This window comes from Crassostrea angulata, chromosome 4, assembly GCF_025612915.1.
Source record: "Crassostrea angulata isolate pt1a10 chromosome 4, ASM2561291v2, whole genome shotgun sequence".
NCBI classification, from domain to species: Eukaryota; Metazoa; Mollusca; class Bivalvia; order Ostreida; family Ostreidae; genus Magallana; species Magallana angulata.
Window position 1 is genome coordinate 29422386 of NC_069114.1, and position 16098 is coordinate 29438483.

The following is a 16098-nucleotide window of genomic DNA, read 5'->3' on the forward strand; positions in this document are numbered from 1 at the left end:
TGATTTGGTTTTGGTGTACACTGAACAAATGTTTACATTCAATCGTTGAACTGTGACAGTGTAATCTATTCGTATTAAATTTTGAACATTTTGGCGCTTATTAATGTCTGTAACTGTAGTATTTAAACCCTTAACTATTAGCATATATTAATTTATATATCGTGAAACTTACTGTTTTCATTCAGATAAACTATGATTGTTTCAGCTATTGTATAGTTTATGCATGTGAATCACAGATTATTGCATTTACCATCGTTAATATATATATATATATATATATATATATACTAGTAGGTAGGTAGTTTGTACCTTTAACTTCAATGTTCAATTTTTATTTCCTTAATTTTAATTCAATATTTTACACGGTCCCATAAAACTGGGGGGGGGGGGGGCAACTTCATGTTAATTCAATTCAATTATTTTTATGTAAATTTAAGAAAAATCCTTGCTGCGCAAAAGTCCCTGATGCTAGGTGCCTGCTAGATATAATTCTAACTTATACTTGGATTCCATATCTATAGTATATCCAAATAATCAAATATTTCATTTTCAATTCAAATAACTCATTTAAGAATTCTTACCAATATGCTTGTAATTTTATTATGTGTCATATTGCTTTTTCAACACAACAAATGGAAGCCTTTAGCTTTTTTAAAAATTCTTCTGTATATTAGAGGATTGTCTATCAACTTACAAAATAAAATAATAAATCGTAATAAGGTAGACACGTCCAAGGTTTGATTTGATGGCAATGAACGAATTCCAACCTTATTCTCTTCACAACAAACAGGCGTGGCATTTTCTTGACCCTTTGATGGCCGTTAAGGCGGGTATAAATCGTCCTCAACGGCCGTGACTAAGGACATTCTGCAGGGTGTTGGGGTACAGCGATGGGTCATTTCCGTGACTGCCCAGAGAGACCAGTAATTACGGACAAATCACAGGTCCCGTGTTTTGTAAACACAAATTACTTGAATTAGAATTAAAATCGCACTGACAAAACTAAAGGTGCACACGTCACAAAGTTGTTTACATATATACATAATACTAAACGTAATGACTAAGTAAAATATCAAAGCACTTGTAACCTTTAAACAAGTCTGGGTATATGCAAGTTTAAAACAGACTTATTGTAAGTGATAATCAAAACATCCCTGTTCAAAAATTCTTTGATGTCATATACTATATCAAGCACGCTTAAGCGATTTCATGGGTGGAAAATGATGGGAGATCTTAACTATAAAACAACAACGTTACAAACGGAAATCACAGGATGTTCTCTGCCGTGAACACAGAACAAGGGTTTCAACGTTCATTCATGGATATCTACAAAATAGTGGTGTTAATTTTGGTGTTTCCGGTTTTAAAAGCATCGAGTCAAAATGATTCAAATTTGGAAGACACGGCAGACGTTACAACGTTATCCGCGGTATCGTTCATGCCACCAACAACGATTCTGACATCGTTGACAAAAACAACAAACGCTTTCACAGATTCATCTGAAACAGTTATAACAGATAAAAAAGAAGAGTACCAAATATCTTCGTCAGGCTTGGAATCTTCGTCCGAGCTATCTACACCAAAAGAAGATTTGTCCGAAAAAATTACATCGGATGTGGAAGTATCGTCTGAAAGTGCAAGAGGCGATAGAGATAAAGACCAAGTAAGCCAACATGATAATGAAGAAGAATCATCTGAAACTATCAAATCGGTTGAAGAAGAATCGCCTGTAACTATATCAAACGTAGAAATATCGCTTGAAAATACCACAAGTAAAGCATCTGAAATAACTAGAGAAACGGAAGAACCTTCCAACAAAACAATATTACAAATGGAAGAATATACTGAAATTGCTTCATTAGATGAAGAAGAATCGTCTAAAACGACTGCATCACTGGAAAAATCCTCTAATTTAACTACATCAAACCAAGAAAAATCGTCTGAAATAACTATAACAATGGAAGAATCCTCTGAAGTAACTATATCAAGCCAGGAAAAATCGTCCAAAAAAATTGCAACTCTGGAAGAATCTTCTGAGCTAACTACACCAAGCCAAGAAAAATCACCTGAAATAACTGCAGCACCAGAAGAATATACTGAAATGACTACATCAAATCAAGAGGAATCGTCTGAAATGACTGCAACTCGGGAAGAATCCTCTAATTCAACTAGACGAAACCACGAGGAATCGTCTGACAGTCCTAAGTCAGATCAGGAAGGATCTAATGATAGCGGTATAACTACATCAAATCAAATATCATCTGAAAATATTGTATCGAACCTGGAGGAATCACCTGAAGTAACTTCATCATCTCTTGAAAAATCGTCATCAGAGTCAGGAGAATCTTCTAAAGAAGCGTCTGAAATAACGACATCAAATCTAGAAGTTATTGAAACAACATCGAAACAGGAAGAACCATCGGGTTTGTCCTTAACAACCACTTTACTATTACCGACGGAGACAACAGAAAAAACAACACAAACAGAAACAACAACAAAGCCCTCAAACACAGAAACATCTACTACAAACAATTCAGACATAAAGGAACTCTCAACAGACGGTATCTATGTGCAGGTTCTTGGAAAGTCGGGGAAATTTGTCATAGGTCGGACCAAAAACCCTCAGAATGACCCTAACAAACTCATGGTGACCTTCGATTCTATTCAGGAAAAAGACAGCAATGGGAATAATGTGGGAACTTCTGGACGTTTTAAACACATCTTTAACAATTTTGCTGGCCAGAAATTTGACATCTCTGAACTAACAGACGATACGTACCAGAATTTGGCGGTTAAACGTTTGGACTGCACAGCATATCTTGATACGGTTGGGGCCAGACTCGCAGTCCAGATTTATTTATTTAGAGAGGAAGGAAGCGTTAGTCAAGGAGACGAAGAATCTCGTGTGTCAAAAGGCACGCTCAAGTTCAACGTTTTTATTGAGAACTGGAAATTCTGTGGTTCTGATGGGATGGAATGTAGAAAAGGAAAGAAATCTGAGTTCGGAGAATTTATAGATTTTGCACTGTCAATCAAAGGCTCAAAACCCCCTAATAACAAAATAAACAAGAGGACAAACGCACAGGAATTTGACATGGGTGGTAGTGCCTCCGTTGTTCTTTTCAAACAGGTAACTTTTAATTCCTTGCGTATTTTTAAAGCAGTTAAATTTTGGTGTTGATGGCCATTATAAGTATCCTTGAAATTGCGATATTTTAAGTCATGTCATCATAGATTAGAAAACATGCAGTTTATCATTTAATTTCAATTGTTACATTTTTAACCATTATAACTTTTCAGGCAAAGTATGATGAAAGTTCAGCTTATGAAAATTTGCCACAAGGGTTTCCTAAGATTATACAGAAAGGATCGCGACAGTTGTTTGTGTTCCGATTCAGAAAGTTTTCCACCTCTGTATTTTATGATCCACTGTTGAACATAGACGCCAATGTGTCAACAGCAGAAAACAATTCTTCAATAGTTCTACCATCAACTGTTCGGCCTCTTGTTGCAAACGTAACAACCGTGTCATTGTCAGAAGAAACGCTGGAATCAAACTCTTTTACAAGTACGTCAATACCACCTTCAACAATAAAATCGACATCGCCTTTACTTACATATCCACCATCGATTTTGGTACCATCAACATCTTCAGCAATACCATCCCTCGAAACAACTACACAACGGATATCGATACCTACCTTAGTTACATCAGGATCATCCTTGCAAACAACCTCCCACACACAGACAAGCCTAACAGAAACAACAACAGCATTAAACGAAACTGCACCATCAACAACATCTGTGACAACAGAGGGGGTTATATCAACTCACACGGTAACTTCTTTGGTGACAACAACAACGTTGCCGGAGGACTTTTCCCTGGGAAACACGAGGGAACTCTCAACAGACGGTATTTATGTCCGTGTCCTAAAAAAATCCGGGAAATTTGTCATGGGACGGACCAAAAACCCTCAGAATGACCGCAGCAAACTCATGGTAACTCTCGATTCTATTCAAGAAAAGGACAGCACTGGAAATAACGTTGGAACTTCTGGACGTTTTAAACATAGCTTTAAAAATTTTGCTGGCCAGAAATTTAACATCTCTGCTCTAACAGACGATAAATACCAGAATCTGGCGGTAAAACGTTTGGACTGCACAACGTATCTTGATACGGTGGGAGCAAGCCTTATTGTTCAAATCTTTTTATTTAGAGAGATAGGAACAGTCATTCAAGGTGATGAAGTATCTCATGTGTCAAAGGGGACGCTCAAGTTCAACATTATCATCGAAAATTGGAAATTCTGTGGATCTAATGGGGTGGAGTGTAGAAAAGGAAAACAATTAGAGTATGGTGAATTTATAGATTTTACAATGTCAATAAAAGGTTCGAAGGTCGCAACTAAAAAAGACAAAAGTAAAAGGACATCCGCCAAAGAGTTTTATTTAGGAGGAAATTCTTCAGTCGTACTTTCTGAAAAGGTATTATATAATAATTCATCCACTCATAAATTGACAGCTAATTGGTTCCAACTTACAGTCTTTACGATATATATACTACTACAATGTACTAGGTAACTAATGAACTGCTTGCACTTACTTCTTCAGAAGTTTCGATTATTAGGTTTAATACATAGCCTAAATGTATATTGTGGCAGTTAGGGTTAGTCTGTGCATCTTAAATTTTGCGGTTTTTTTTTTTTCAGGTAAAATATGACGATGGTTCAGCATATGAAAATCTACCACAGGGATTCCCTCAACTAATACAAAAAGGATCAAGGCAGTCTTTTGTATTCAGATTTAGGAAATTCGACAAAACTGTATTTTACGATCCTCAGTTGAATGTAGATGGAAGCACGGAAACTGAGGAGACGAGGACTTCTACAAAAGATACGGACAACAACTCTTTAGACTCGTCCAATCTCGCTCCAGTAACAGCTGGAGTCTCGTCCAGGACCGAATTTCTCAGTGCTGAGGGATTAACTGTCAAAATTCACGGACAATCGGGAAAAATGACAATCGGGTATGGCGAAGATCCCGATCAAGACAGCAATAAGGTGCAGGTTACCTTTGATGCAATCGGAGAGATCGCTACAGACGGAACAGAAATCGGAAAATCTGGACAACAGACCCACACATTCAATACGTTTGCAAATTTGGATTTCTCTTTTTCTCAAATCATAGACGACCGTTACATGAATTTAACCTCCAAAAGGGTTGACTTCTCCGCAAAATTTCCTTCAACTGGCGGCCGCTTGGTCGTTCAGGTTTTCGTTTTCACTCAAGCTGGAGAAATCAGTATAGACGGCGAAAGAACAGCGGTTACTGCAGGAACTGTGAAGTTTAACATTCTCGTTGAATCCTGGGGTTTCTGTGGATACAACGGCGTTACGTGTACCAAGGGTAACGTTGAACAAAAAGGGGAAGCCATCGACTTCACTATATCTGTGAAAGGAAAAGGCGACCAACAGGTCAGAACTCGGGGGAAGAGGACAGACGGCGAGGAATTCGATCTGGGTGGCCAGGCATCACTACTACTCTCCAGAAAGGTACACACGTGAAAATTTAACTCTTGTTTATTCATCGACGTTATTTTGATACACAACTGAGATTCTTAATGTATTCTCAAACGTCATTTTATTAATGTTAATTAACAAAAAATAAAACTAAGAAAAATATGTCAAGAAAAGGCATGCAGGTACCAGCAAATTAAGATTGCCAAGGGAAATAACTCAATTTTCAAATTTTAACTTAATTTTGAAAATTGAGTGGTTTCCCTTTCCATTATAGCAATAAAATTAAACGATATACTAGTTGCATTGACTTAATGCGGTGGTTCCTAAAAAGGAATTTGATTTCCTAGGTTATATATTAATATAAAAAAAAAACCCACTGTAAATTATATAAAGATGATCAGCCTTTCTCATTCTGCTATCTGATTAATTGCGGTTGTTTTTTTTCATTGACAGATACAGCGGGATGGGGGAACCTACGAGTCCATGCCTAGTGGGTATCCTCTGCTCTCTGGGAGGGGCAGCAAGACAGTGTTCCTCCTCAGATTTCCACGGTTCAAAACCTCCGTTCTCTATGATCCAATGATAGTACTGAGCCAGGCGAATCGTGCCAATAACTGCATGACTGTCACCTTTTATCAGGTCCTAACTTTTGTCCTGATCTTGACATCTGGAATCCTCATTTAATTTTCTTATAAGGATGAGCGTTTAAAAATGATTGCTTGATGCAATTTTTTTACCGCTGATGCCGAGATATTTTTTCTGGCTGGATAAGGGCAGAATGTAGAGTACAAATGCATGTACATAGACTATTTCTTACATTAAATATATCCACCCAAGTATATTTTAGGCAAATGGTTATTATATGTATTTTGATATCATTAAAAACATAAATGATGCATTATTTTTATAAAATGGGGAATAATTACTTTCAATTCTACTTTTGACAGTTGTAGTGCATAATTTATGTAAATGTGTTTATCTAAATAAAGAATTTAATGTGCAAAATCTGTGTTTTCTCTGAATATCCAAATGCTTGTAAAATTTGATTGGTAAAAACACTTAACATAACAAACATTTCATTTGCTTGATAGCATTCATTAGGATCACCATCAAGAATTCCTTCAAGTGTTTCAAAGTTAATAACAAAAGTTACTTTCACTCTTTTATTTGAGTTAACAATTTCCTATAAGTCAAGATGAGCTGTATAGCAGTAGGCCTGTCTCTAGGATTCAAACTCTTACAAGCCATATGAATATCCAACAATTTGAACTGAAGTCTAGTAGCTTCAGGTCCACTACCGAGAAAAAAGTTACAAACATCTGGAACTTTCCAGATATCTGTCTTCTCGTCGTAAGTCTGCATTTCTATGTCATTAAACTCTGTAGCCTCCGTCCACTTCTGTTCTGGAGCCACAAATTCACCCTCTAACTCTCGCTTTCCACATTTGATTCCTCTCCACTCTCCGCCGACAAAAGTCACTTCAGCAACCGAATCCACATCATTCAGCACTAAATGTACATCCTCTGACAGCAAGTACTGAGTCAAAAGTTTATCCAAGTTATTTGTGTCACACATTACGTACATCACTTCGTCTAATGAAGAGTGGAGATCGGAAAGAATTTCCACATAGTCAACACAGAGTTGAAGTCTAAGAGAGATGTTGTCAATCTCTGGGGATGCTCTCACCATGTTTTGAAAATTAGCAGATTCACCTAGTGTGTAGTACTCTGTGATCAAAATATCATCACAGAATCCTATTAGCTGTGCTATCCTTTGACTTCCATGAAAATGCTGCAATATCTTAAGCCCTTGTTGGAAGTCCTGTCTGTACTGGGGAGATGTAAGCTCACTGTATGCTACATCAAAATCTTCCCATCTAGCCAGGTATACCTGTAAATATTAATCTAAAATCAGCTTTGTGTCATGCAAAGGTAAAAGATTCCAGGTCTCATGACCTGAGGTATCATTTCATAAAATAGATAATCTCTAATATGTTTTTGATTTCACTGACTTTCTATTCCCATATTTTAAAACCACCACTATGCTTCCCCTATTTTGGTTTTATATATAAATATATGTACTGGTTTATTCTCTCCTACTTTATAATTAAAATCATTAAGTCTTTGCAGTTCATTACCTAAACAATAATGATTCCTAATGTTGAATATTCCTAATGTTGAACATATTGTGATAATGCATTTTACAGCTCTGTTCATGATTAAATCAATCAACATCTACATATATATTACATCTAAAATATCTTCTGCATATTTAAACATCGGTAATCACAGATTACAAAGCTCACCGAGACGAGGCATCACCCCTATGACACCACCTTTATCATATTATATGAAAATCATACTTTATGATCTTGGATATTCATGGATTCTGTTTTGACACAAAATCATATATCATCTGTTAAAAAATTGTATGATAATCATATGTTCATATATTAATCAATATAATAATATAAAATTAAATATTGCATCCTATCATACTTACAATATATATCATATAATACAATGAAATACTGTAATAAACAAAGATGATATTGTAAATATGAAATGACGTATTGTGTTAAACCTTATTGTATTTGATCATATAATACAACATTATTATATATAATACAATATTGTATTATATGATACAATATCATATTACATAATACATCATAACATTGAAACATATGATATTATATTGTATAATACAATATGATATATTGTATTGTATAATATTGTATAATATTTGATACATAATATGATATTGTATCATATGATACTGTATAATTTGATATAACATTGTATCATATCAAATGATACAATATAATGTGATAAAGTAAAATATTATATAATACAATATTATACATACATATTGTATCGTATATTACAATAATATATCATATAAACCAATATCATATTATACAATATCGTATGATATGATAATATATAATATTACAATATCATATAATACAGTTTTGCGTGATATAATTGTAAATTACAGACCAATATCATATTATACATTGTTATACTTTCATGTTAAATACTGAAATCTGATTGGTTAAGACGCAGTTAATAATATTTACTATTACCCTCAGCGTTAGCAACGCACTTGGCAACGGGTAACATTAAAAAATGTTACATGCGCGAAAATTATGCGCGTACGGTTCGCTGTAGAATTCACGTTATTCCTATATAAAAGCAGTAAAATTTTCTTAAAAATTTTAAAAAAGACATTCAGTATAACAAAATAAATAGTGCCTGTTTGGGAGGATAACAGTTGAAATTGACACCCCTCGAAAACCATTGTCAACCTCCGCTTCGCGTCGGTTGACAATGGTTTTCTCGGGGTGTCAATTTCAACTGTTACCCTCCCAAACAGGCACTATTTATATAATATCGTATGATACAATATAATATTGTATTATAATATACAATACTTGCAAAACAATATCATGATACAATATCATATCATAAAATATCAAAAAAATTGATACAATATCATATCGTATCATATAACTTTTTACAATATAACATATGATATTATATTGTATCATATTAAACAAAAGTGTTTCATATCATACAATACTTTATCATAGGAATCATGTTATATCATTTAACAACAACCTCATCTTTCTATCAAGCAGGTTTAAGTGAGGTAGGAGATTTCTTTAGCATCCTTGATAATGGAGATCAGGCTCTGCATCTGAAGCAACCTTTGCGTTTCATTTATAATATAGTTAAATCAACTATGCAAGCTATCATCTATAAAACATGTGACCTGTTCCAAAAAAACTAAACCTCATCCAGCATCCGAAACCTATGGCTCAGATTCAGCATTCAAGCCTGTCAGGTGCATCAGTATACATAAGACGCATCTCCATGCAAGTTTGGTGAAGTTCAGACCAGTAATAACTAGGATATCATCATCGGAGGGCACTAGCAATTAAAACTTAACCTGCTCCAGCATCCGCAACCTATGGCTCAGATTCAACATCCATGCCTGTCAGGTGCATCTGTATCATAAGACACACCATCCATTCAAGTTTGGTGAAGTTAGGACCTGTAATAACTAAGATATATTTTTTAGCATCCTTGATAATGGAGATCAAGCTCTGCATCTGAAGCTTCCTCTGTGATTCATTCATATTACAGTTTAGTCAACTATGCAAGTTGAAATAGTACTATCATCTATTAAATATGTGACCTGTTCCAAAAAACTTAACCTCCTCCAGCATCTGAAACCTATGGCTCAGACTCAGTATTCAGGCATGTCAGGTGCATCAGTATCATAAGACGCACCATCCATGGAAGTTTGGTGAAGTCAGGAAAGCAATGACTAAGATATAATCATCAGAGGGCACCTGTTTCAAAAACTTTAACCAGCTCTAAAAACCTTAACCTCCTCCAGCATCCGAAACCTATGGCTCAGATTCAGCATTCAAGCCTGTCTGGTGCATCAGTATCATAAGACGCACCATCCATAGAAGTCTGGTGAAGTTAGGACCAGTAGTAACAAAGATATCATCATCAAAGGGCACCTGCAACAAAAACTTTAACCAGCTCTAAAAACCTTAACCTCCTTCTGCATCTGTAACCTATAGCTCAGATTCAGCACCAAAGCCTGCCTGGTGCATCAGTATCATAAGACACACCATCCATGCAAGTTTGGTGAAGTACGGACCAGCAGTAACTTAGATATTGCTATCAAAGGGCACCTGCAACAAAAACTTTAACCTGCTTGAAAAACCTTAACTTCCTCCAGCATCTGAAACCTATAGCTCAGATTCAGCACTCAAGCCTGTCTGGTGCATCAGTATCATAAGACACACCATCCATGCAAGTTTGGTGAAGTACGGACCTGCAGTAACTTAGATATTGCTATCAAAGGGCACCTGCAACAAAAACTTTAACCTGGTCCAACAACCTTAACCTCCTCCAGCATCTGAAATTTAGGACTCAGATTCAGCATCCTAGTCTTTCAAGTCCATAAGTAGGTCCAGATGCATCATCCATGCAAGTTTGGTGAAGATAGGACAAGTAATAGCTTAGATACAGGACATGCAACAAAAACTTTAACCAGGTCCGGACGCCGACGCCGAGGGTATAGCATAAGCTCCCCCTGACTTCGTCTCGGTGAGCTAAAAATGCATACTTTAAATTTTTAAAAATACTTGTAATTAAAAGTACCTCTTTAACAAGACCTCCTCCAATTCTACCGTGCCTCTGAATACTCTGTATAGAGTTGCAAGTCAGCCAGGCATGACAGTACTTCATTCCATATAGACTGAAGTATCCATACCGACAGGAGGGTCGACACAGTTCTTCCCCTTTGATGAGGCTTCTAAGGCAGATATATTGACTGTTATCATTATAAGGGAAATAGCTTTGAGAAAATTTCCACATAGAAAAGAAAATGGGTTCATGTAAAATGACTGCTATCATCAAATAAAACCAGTTAATAAGGGAACCTGTAAAAGAAAATGATCATTTTTAAGTTGGAGAGTCTACATGAATGCATAATGCAACATATGGTCAAAACTGTATGACATTAGCCAGTCTCATGTAATAGTAAAATATGATGAAAGATGTGATAGTTTTCCTTTCTGTCACATTCAGATAAATGATCCTTCATACACAGTCCCATAATGTTTTATGCATAAAAATTTGCTTTATGCTTGATTCAATTTTCAAATTAAAAAAAGCCAAGTTCAATCTATACTACTTCTAAGATTTCTCATTTTAAATGTCCCTCCCTCGCCCCCCCCCCCCCCCCCCCCCCCCCCCATGTTGAAAAGCTGTACAAGGAGCTGACCTCTGAATGGATAAAAGATATTAGATTAATCAAATATCAAATGTTTTTATTCTTGTCAATTCAATTTATGGTTAAAAAGAGGTGACAATTAAGTCAATAAAAAAATAAGCATCAATTCAATTGTTTTTCCAGTGACATTGGTAGATCACCGTACATGCATGTAAATAGATACAGAAAAAAAATCAACAGAAACTGACTAAAATGGAAACCTTCGACAGAGTACTATGGGTAACTAGGAAAGAAGGAATGAGCTTGTAAATACAATGAAATTATATGGCTAGACCGGCATTGGAACTGACCACGACCCCTGCAACTCTATACTAGTTATGAGCTCAACCACTGATCTACCCAGGCCGCTATTTACCTTTATTTATCTTTAAATATTATTTAACATGATTCATATGGAGGTTTCTCGACATTCTAGCCGAAAAAGTTCAAAATTCATATTATAAATATATGCGTAATTCAAATTAGAATTGAAAACATCGACAAAATCAACTCCCGTCAGTTCTTCAGTACTTTGATTAAGTAAGTGTTTGTTAGTAGCATAGAGCTCTATTTAGCTTTTGCCTCTGCACAGTTACAATATCAGCTAACATATTACCTCATTATCATGATTATTTCATAAAATATATGTTACATGGCAAGGCAGGTAAAAAATGATACAACGGAATACTTTAAAAGCATCATTTCTGTAGAAAACATCCAACCTATCGCTATTCGTGTATCTTACCACAATAACGTTTTCGTCTAGCATAAATCACTGTTTCATTGCCGTCCATTTTTACTTTCACTTTCTATCGTGATGCGCTAGTCTATGAACAATCAAAAATAAAATGTAAATAGATTAGATGCCAAAATTATATTACTGCAAAATCACAATAATGATATCAAATAACGTTCCAGTAGACGATAACGATTTTATTCCATTATATTTGAGATTTATTCTGACAGGTCTGCCTTTAATAGTCCATCACGTGCTACATTCTCTTTCCGGTCTACGGCCATAGTAAACAAGGTGCATTTCCACGACTTTTCTACAATCTAGTATCATCTGACGTTAATTTAGACACATAAAACAAATTTTCTGAAAGAAATAAACTTAATAATGAAATATTTACGAATTCACATTGATTTTATCCAAGAATTGTAATTTTATTTTGTTCACAAAGGATGTAAAGAGGGGGGATCGGTGTGTCGATATACTTCACGTTGTATTTTCTGTTTAGGCCTGACGATGAAGTTCAACAAGATGGTGACTTCCTCTAGGAGGAAGAATAGGCAGCGTCATTTCAACGCTCCTTCACACATTCGTAGGAAGATGATGAGTTCCCCCCTTTCAAAAGAACTTCGTCAAAAATACAACGTTAGAAGTATGCCCATTAGGAAGGATGATGAAGTACAGGTATAAAATACTGAGCATTGTTTGGTATTTTATAAGTTATTCATGATGATGTATGACACTAGTGTTTTGCCATTTTAATATCTTTACTGTAATATATTTCGAGTGTCTATGATCACAAAGCAACATGGATGACTGGGACGTACAGAAGTATGCTGTTAATATCTATGTTTAATGGTGGCATACTTCTGCCCCTTGTGTTCAAGTAATTTTTCTATCAAATATGTCGACATGCAAGATAATTATGTCTACATGCAACAATTTTTTACAATTCTTATTTGAATGCAAGTTTCTTGCATGTCAAGTTGTCAACATAGTGAAGTTGCTTGTTGACATAAGTATCTTGCATGTCAACATGATTGCATGTCTAGCAATATGACATGTGATTGGTAAGATAGCCTATATTAAAGTATGAAGGATGTAACTGGAGAAAGCTATGAATCTGTTATGATTCAGGCTGATTTTGTTGATAGGGTTACAGTATGCTTACAAAAGGGAAATTAATGTTTTGGTAATCCAATCTGAAAATCTAGTCCTTATTCATGTGAATGAAAACTATAACATCGATTTTGTAGGTTGTCCGTGGTCACTACAAGGGACAACAAGTAGGAAAAATTGTCCAGGTGTACCGTAAGAAGTTTGTGGTATACATTGAGAGAATTCAGAGGGAAAAGGCTAATGGTGCATCAGTCCATGTTGGAATCCATCCCTCTAAGGTATGTTATGGTGGACTCTAAAATGAGTCTTTTTTCTGATATTCTGTTTGAAATTGTGTAAAAATTAATCCAGATACCTCTATTTAATTTAATATTAGTAGCAACAAGAGGTCAGGAACATATTCTGATTATGTTCTTGAGAATCATCAATGTATACATTTTAATACATGTCCAAACTTTTTGATTGTCTAAAGTACAATTTTTCAAGGTGTTTATTGGAAAAATTAGCTTGGATTGATTCACCTTAGTTACAAGAGTCATTTTCATAATAAAGTTTCATTGAAAGAATTTATGTTTCAAATTTCATAAACCTGGAGGCTTCTTTCATTTAGTTGATAGTGACCTTGATTTAGGAATAAGGAATTGTTGTTTGAGTATTATGAGGTGATCTAAGGGGCTTTATGAAAGGTGATTAAGATGATCATGCCAACTATAATGATTCCCTTGTAATATTCAAATAATGATTCCTTATAAATTATAAAATTTTTAGCAGTTGTAAGATTATATACTGTATACAAGAAAATATTTGCCCCCTTTTATTTTTGCCACTTACAACCTTACAAGTGATCGAATTTAAGACTGGGCAATTTTCAGTGTCTCAAATTATTTTTCTTTAAAAAAAAATGTCTTGGTAAATTCGAAATGTAGTGAGAATGTTTGCAAGTGTAGAAGGGTGAAAATTACTTGAGACAAAAATAACCCTGTGTACAGTTTTAAGTTTACATTAAGTTTATTTCTTATAGTTATGCTAACCCTGCTTGCACCTCAAAAATACATCGTTTGCATTATTAATAATATTATTTGATTAAAACATAACGTATTAGATGAATCACTCGTATGTAGTATTATAGAAATATAAATACAGGTCAACAAAATCACAAATGTATTGAATTGTTTTTGAAATGATCATTGCACCTACATTTAGTTTACAAATATTCTTTAATGGTGTTTTATTGAAGTGTTGTTGATAAAATGTTTCATTCCCTTGTAATGTGTTTAAAAGGGAACTGTTGCAGTGAAATCATTTAAGCAGTAAATGCTTATTTTTTGATGTCATCGATCCTATGACACACCAAACAGTGCAGACAAATTAAATACTGCGCGTTAGCGCGTTATGATAATTTGTCTGCACCGCTTATATTTGTATGATTATATTTATATTTTCATACGTCTATTTGTATGAAATATTGTGTATCGCCGCTATAAAGGGACTATTTACACTCTTCGTCAGGGATATGAAACATACATGGAACAGCCATATTAACATGTTATTTAGTTACATGTAGCTTCTGCAACAAAAAATATAGTGCCAGAAACTTTGTGGAGAAAAATCTTTTTTATTAAGTAGTAGATACTGGTATATTAATGACTGTTTTTCAAAAGTATATAACAAATGTAAGATTGAAAGTTTCATTTAATTTTACAAACTTGATATACTCAAAACATGTGAAGACGTTTATTTTTGTGCGCATGGTGTGCAATTAGCAAAGTGCATTCATAGAAAATTAAACGTCGCACATTTCCAGGGTTGTCTTTAAAAAATGAAGTAGAAGGGAGAAATAAAAAAGTAGAAGGGGTTCTTGGGGTCTAGAGACAACCCTGCATTTCCAATGCAAACATAAGGGGAAATATACACTAAATGTAAATATAATCAGTCTGAGCTATTTATTCCATTACAAATACTTGGAAAAACTCTAAGAGAGTGAACAAATCTCATTAAAACAATTTTCTTTTTATGGTGGTTCATGCAGGTTTGTTGAGGTTGTGAGCATTGCAAAAAAACTACAGTGATTGCTTTCTTCATTGCTAGCTCAAAAAAACACCAAAGAAAGCGTTTTAGTGATTAAATATACGTTTTTCCTCGACCTATAGAAATTAATGTTTTAACTTACGTAAAATTTGTCAATTCACTAAATTGTTGTTGTCTATCAGCACGTTATAGAGAAGAAACAGAAAATTCTTTCAAACTACCATGACTAAGGTCTACAAAGCTAATTGGCATTTAAAGAATAGTGAAAATAATCTAAAAAACAAGAAAAGTTTGAGATGTTATTGCCTTATTTGATGTTTATAGATAGTTCAATAAGTGATAAAAGGCTATTTTTCAAATCGACATTCTTGTTCAAAGTAAATGTATTACATGTACTTCAATGTGATGAACTTTCAAAACTTCTTCTTATTGCTCAGCAATGAGATAATATTATGTATAGAAGATGCTCATATTAATGTGAATCAAAATAATATGAAAAGCTAGCAATGTCATTCATATTTGATATGTACATTATTGTTTTCTTTTTTTGTAGGTGGTGATTGTTAAATTAAAGATCGACAAAGATCGCAAGAGGATTCTGGACAGAAAGGCTCGTTCTAGACAAATTACTGACAAGGGCAAACACACAGAAGAAAGTGTTGCCATGGAATCATAATAAACTATCGGGGGAGCGAACTTCTTTGTCTTGGTTTCTTTTTTTATTCATTAATCAGAAGGATTATGACACATTCATAGTTAGAAGTCTGCCTCTTGCCAGTTTGAAGTGATTATGCGTCATTTCACTCATTTGTTGATGAAACATCAAAGACCTTGGACTGATAGCTATAACATGTGCATACATTTGCATTATTATGAATTTGTTTTTCAATAACAATACAA

At 34.6% G+C, this 16098-nt stretch overlaps 1 protein-coding gene across 2 annotated transcripts; it reads left to right on the forward strand.

Annotated features, from left to right (window-relative positions):
• Positions 1-1118: 1118 nt before the first annotated feature.
• LOC128180887 (uncharacterized) lies at positions 1119-15894 on the forward strand. Of its 2 annotated transcripts, XM_052849069.1 has the most exons (7): positions 1943-3130; positions 3301-4485; positions 4710-5552; positions 10703-10766; positions 12560-12735; positions 13308-13448; positions 15752-15894. In XM_052849069.1, the coding sequence occupies exons 1-7, from the start codon at positions 1958-1960 to the stop codon at positions 15872-15874; spliced, it is 3705 nt and encodes a 1234-aa protein (XP_052705029.1). In that variant the 5' UTR covers positions 1943-1957; the 3' UTR covers positions 15875-15894. The 2 variants fall into 2 exon arrangements, with proteins under 2 accessions (XP_052705028.1, XP_052705029.1); XM_052849068.1 differs by lacking the exons at positions 10703-10766; positions 12560-12735; positions 13308-13448; positions 15752-15894 and adding an exon at positions 5973-6674 and having other exon boundaries at positions 1119-3130.
• Positions 15895-16098: the final 204 nt, after the last annotated feature.

What these genes read in the sequence shown, in the direction of transcription:
- LOC128180887 (XM_052849068.1), top strand. Translation starts at nt 1,274, where the DNA reads ATGTTCTCTGCCGTGAACACAGAACAAGGGTTTCAACGTTCATTCATG. An exon ending in CAGTCGTACTTTCTGAAAAG is followed by an intron (nt 4,486 to 4,709) that starts GTATTATATAAT and finishes TTTTTTTTTCAG; the next exon opens with GTAAAATATGACGATGGTTC. An exon ending in CACTACTACTCTCCAGAAAG is followed by an intron (nt 5,553 to 5,972) that starts GTACACACGTGA and finishes TTTCATTGACAG; the next exon opens with ATACAGCGGGATGGGGGAAC.